Source organism: Podarcis tiliguerta (assembly GCF_965153285.1).
Source record: "Podarcis tiliguerta genome assembly, chromosome: 6".
Lineage (NCBI taxonomy): Eukaryota > Metazoa > Chordata > Lepidosauria > Squamata > Lacertidae > Podarcis > Podarcis tiliguerta.
Genome location: NC_139539.1, coordinates 31,674,393 through 31,678,226, shown reverse-complemented (window position 1 = coordinate 31,678,226; position 3,834 = coordinate 31,674,393). Strand labels below are relative to the sequence as shown.

General features: G+C 41.1%; 1 protein-coding gene across 1 annotated transcript in view; it reads right to left on the bottom strand.

Annotated features, from left to right (window-relative positions):
* Window positions 1-2,206: 2,206 nt before the first annotated feature.
* The window catches only part of DENND2D (DENN domain containing 2D), a 33,364-nt gene continuing 31,736 nt past the window's right edge, over window positions 2,207-3,834 (bottom strand). Inside the window, exons 11-12 of the mRNA XM_083444509.1 lie at window positions 3,285-3,524; window positions 2,207-2,715 (exon numbers count right to left, since the gene is read on the bottom strand). Coding sequence (XP_083300635.1) covers window positions 2,654-2,715; window positions 3,285-3,524 — 302 coding nt within the window. The 3' untranslated portion in view covers window positions 2,207-2,653. The remainder of the gene's footprint in view (window positions 2,716-3,284; window positions 3,525-3,834) is intronic.

Genomic DNA, 3,834 nt, shown 5'->3' with positions numbered 1-3,834 from the left:
CTGTGACCATCCTTATGTTTATTTTGAGCCATTCTGCGGAATATTTATTTGGACTGATAAAAGTGCATTCCTGCTGTCAAAGCGACTCCATGTTTTGCACATAAAATATTTAGTTTCTCCTAGCAAAGGCTTCTTGCGAAGCAACTGGGACAGGCCTTGGCACAAGGAAGGGCACTGAGCGTTCTGAAGGCTAAAGGTGGCTGAGGGGCCTCAGGAACGGTGGCTCCAAGTGCAAAAATTGAAGTATGCCAGTGGGGCAATATTGCTGGAAGTCCTCTGGCCTGCCTGTGGAAAGCTCCATCAGGTTGAGGTTCTGCAGGCAGAATAGGTGCAACAGGATGTGCACAGCACGTATCAGGGATGAAGGGCACAGGGACACCATATCCTAAGTCCCAGTGAACTGATAGGGCAAAGTATTTAGGGGCTGGCAGCTCCTCCCAGCACACTGGTAAACACAGGTAGTATTTACTCTTTAGTCATATAAATACTGGTAAATACAGGTAAATCTCAGCAATTCTGATTTCCACTCCTTTGGTAGCAGCAAAGGCACTTGCTGGTTTAACCAGGGGGGAACTAATGAAGCAGACTATGAGGGAAACTTCAGGAAGAGATACCCTCTGAAGTAAGTAGATGTTTCAAAAGAATCTATTCTTGTGACTGAGCCTTGGCACTAGAAGGTGAATGCTGGACTGAATATATAGCTGGAGTAGGAACAAAGAGGGCTTTTGGCAGAGCTGTTGTCACCAATGCTTCTAAGGGTGCATCTGCTGGTTGACTAGTCCCTGAGTTCAAATGAAGCAGGCACCAGCAGCCTTTCCCTTTGGTACATGTGGCAGATTGCCACCCTTTCCCCATTGCCCTTCTTTTCTCCCATATGAACAAGAATTTAGATGAACACCATTGTGGAACCTGAAGAGTGAGGCACACACTCCACAGCTGAGATTATGTAGGTTCCAGTGGCATTGTGAATATAGTGCATTGCATTTCACAGCAGCAATTGAGTCCATAGCAACTGAACACAGATGTCAGGTAAGACGAACTGCAATAGCACTTCCAGTTGTTCCACCTGTAGTTAAATAGGTTGGTATGCTGCCTTTCAAAGTGGTTTAATCCTTTCCTTTGTACATGAGAAGCACTTCCTCAAAGAAGATTTAACTCTTATACTCGGACTCTACAAGTTAGTGATTAAGGACTGAAGTTTTAGAAGTGGATTCTCAATATATTTGTCTCTAAAAAGAAAGCAGATATTTAAAATACAAAGGCAAGTCTTAGAATAAACAGTGTAGGAATCTGCAGATGTTTTAAAACAAGAGTTAACTGGAATTCATTGAAACCTTAAAATACCAGGCCAACTGGGAAAATGTAACTTTTTTGATTTAAAGCATTTCAGTATTTGTTCACTTATGGTGTCAAATCACAGCAGCCTTTGCTATCCATTGACCTCATTGTATGGCTAAGCTGCCAGAGTCCTTCAAATAGCATTCAACTAAAATAGCATTCAGTGGCTTTATTGTTCCCATTGGAGCAATCTCCAGCTCAATCACATGCCAACCCCAATTTATAATTCATATTTTATGTGCCAGGTGAAAGGGTCTCTTTAAAAAAGAAAAGGATGCTTTGAACTAGCACCTCTCTATTGTGTGGTTCAACAGGATTAGGCTGCTTATTCCCCTTCATGGTGTCAATATGAGATAGCATCAAGTTTGCTTTTTAAATCCCTGTCTCACTTCCACATTTTCAATTTTTTTATTCCTTTCAAATCAGTTTGATAACCTTCCTTTCATTCCTTTGCATGCTACTACTTGCCACCACACCCCATGAGTATTATTATTATTTAGTTGCTTTACTCATAAAAATGTCAAAGCAATTTACAAACACAATGCACACACTAAAACCAATGACAATTACCACAGTCATGAAAGTCTAAACAAAACAAATCCATCTATACAAATAAAAGACAAGTTCTGCAGATCCTGCCCCACCAAATACTTAGAAATCCTTTAAACTAAGGGCCAAAAGCCCTAGGTAAGAAGGAAAATTCAATACGTTTTTTCCCTTAAGAAAAAATATATGGAACAAGTGGAGCCATTGCTACCTGGCTGAGTGCAGAAACACAACTTTACAAAAATGGAAATAAGAGCAATGAAAAACAGAAATTTGATTCCAACAAAAGGATGCCATTAGAAGCAAACACTGCATGAAACCATTGATTTGGAAACCATTTAATGAGAACAGAAACGTTTCCAATTAATATAATTTTTCTCATCACTTGCTATACAATCTTTGTCATTATTAACCATCCCACATCTCCTTCATTTGACTGAATTTCTAGAGTCCTGTTTTGACCAAGATGATCACTTGGTTCATTTCAGTTTCATGCTGCCGTTTTCTTAAAGAACTGCAGTCCTACTTCCAAGCTGGGCTGTTAAATGCAGCCAAATTTTAACTATATAATAGAAAAGCTCTGTAGTGCCAGTCTTGAAAAGGAAAAGAAGATTGAAAAGTAGAGCTTAAAGCCAAGCTGGCCTCTCATGAGAACCAGCGTATCCAATGATGTTGTTGTTCTTCCTAGGAAGTTATCTTTGTCCAAACAGGCAATTACTTTAGGCACAGGCCTGTCCATCTGCTGGTGAGCAATCCTGAGAGCCCAAATTCAGGAGAGTCTCCTTTGCTTCTTTTGTTCTTCATATTCATTTAACCTCTTCTGAAAATATCCTGTGAATAAAAAACAAAATGCACCAATCACTACATATGGATTTCCCCACCTAAAGAATCTTGACATCCGCTTCCACATTGCAGTAAAATGTTAGGAACATAGGAAGTTGCCTTAAGATCCATCTAAATGCTGTCTTCATTGACAGGTAGCAGTTCTGTCTGAGGGTGAGGAGCAGTGAATCAGTGGGGCAGTAAACCCCAAGAACAAGGGGATAGGGGTACTAGGACCCAGAAACCTAAATGTTCAGCGAAATCTGGGTAGATGAGTTCCACAACAGGTGTGCAGCAATTATTTATTTGTTGCAGGGGATCCAGCTATCAGAAGAACACTGGTGGGCATAATATTCATTTTTGCAGCATTCAAACTTGGATGATTTCTCAGTGGGAAATGCCCCCCGCCCCCCCTGCTGCACCTAGCTCTCAACTGTGATAAGTAATTATGTATGGATTGTGGTTGTGAGAAAGACAGAACTCCCAATTTATTCAGCCTGAAATGCGAGCCCTCATATCCAAACTATATTTATAAGGACTGTTTAAAGGAAGAATGCTTTCACTTATACCAGTTTTACCTTCAACACTCTTCTTGTTCCTTTCTGCTTCTTGAATAAATAAGGAGAACATCTGCGTCTTCACAAACTTTTTCAGAAACTTGCGACTGGTCTTGGAGGTGAGGGCCTTGCAGAACGACCTCTCCTGGAAGCTGCCCTGACCATTCTTGCCCCATTTGATGTGTGCCGGATAGTGGCCAATTGTTTTGACGAAAAACTGCACAAAGGCGTCTGAAACACGCGTGTTGAGTTCCTCGGATGCTTGGGGGCAGGGAGAGAAAATGAGATAATGTACAGTTCAGGTCTAGCACGAATGTTGCTCCTTTCCCAAGCCTCAGGATACAGGACCAGACGGCCTTTTTGTCTGTCTGCCTGCCTCTCTGTCTCTCTTGTGTGTTTTCTTGCATGGAGAGAATCAGCCAGTACTTAACATGGATGCACACAAATGGTTCAATATGTGCCCATTTATTATTGATTGTGTCTATATACCCCTTAATCCTTAGCATTTCTAAGAGGTGTACATAAAAATAAACCATGCAGAGAATAAAACAGTAAAGAGACACCATAAAGC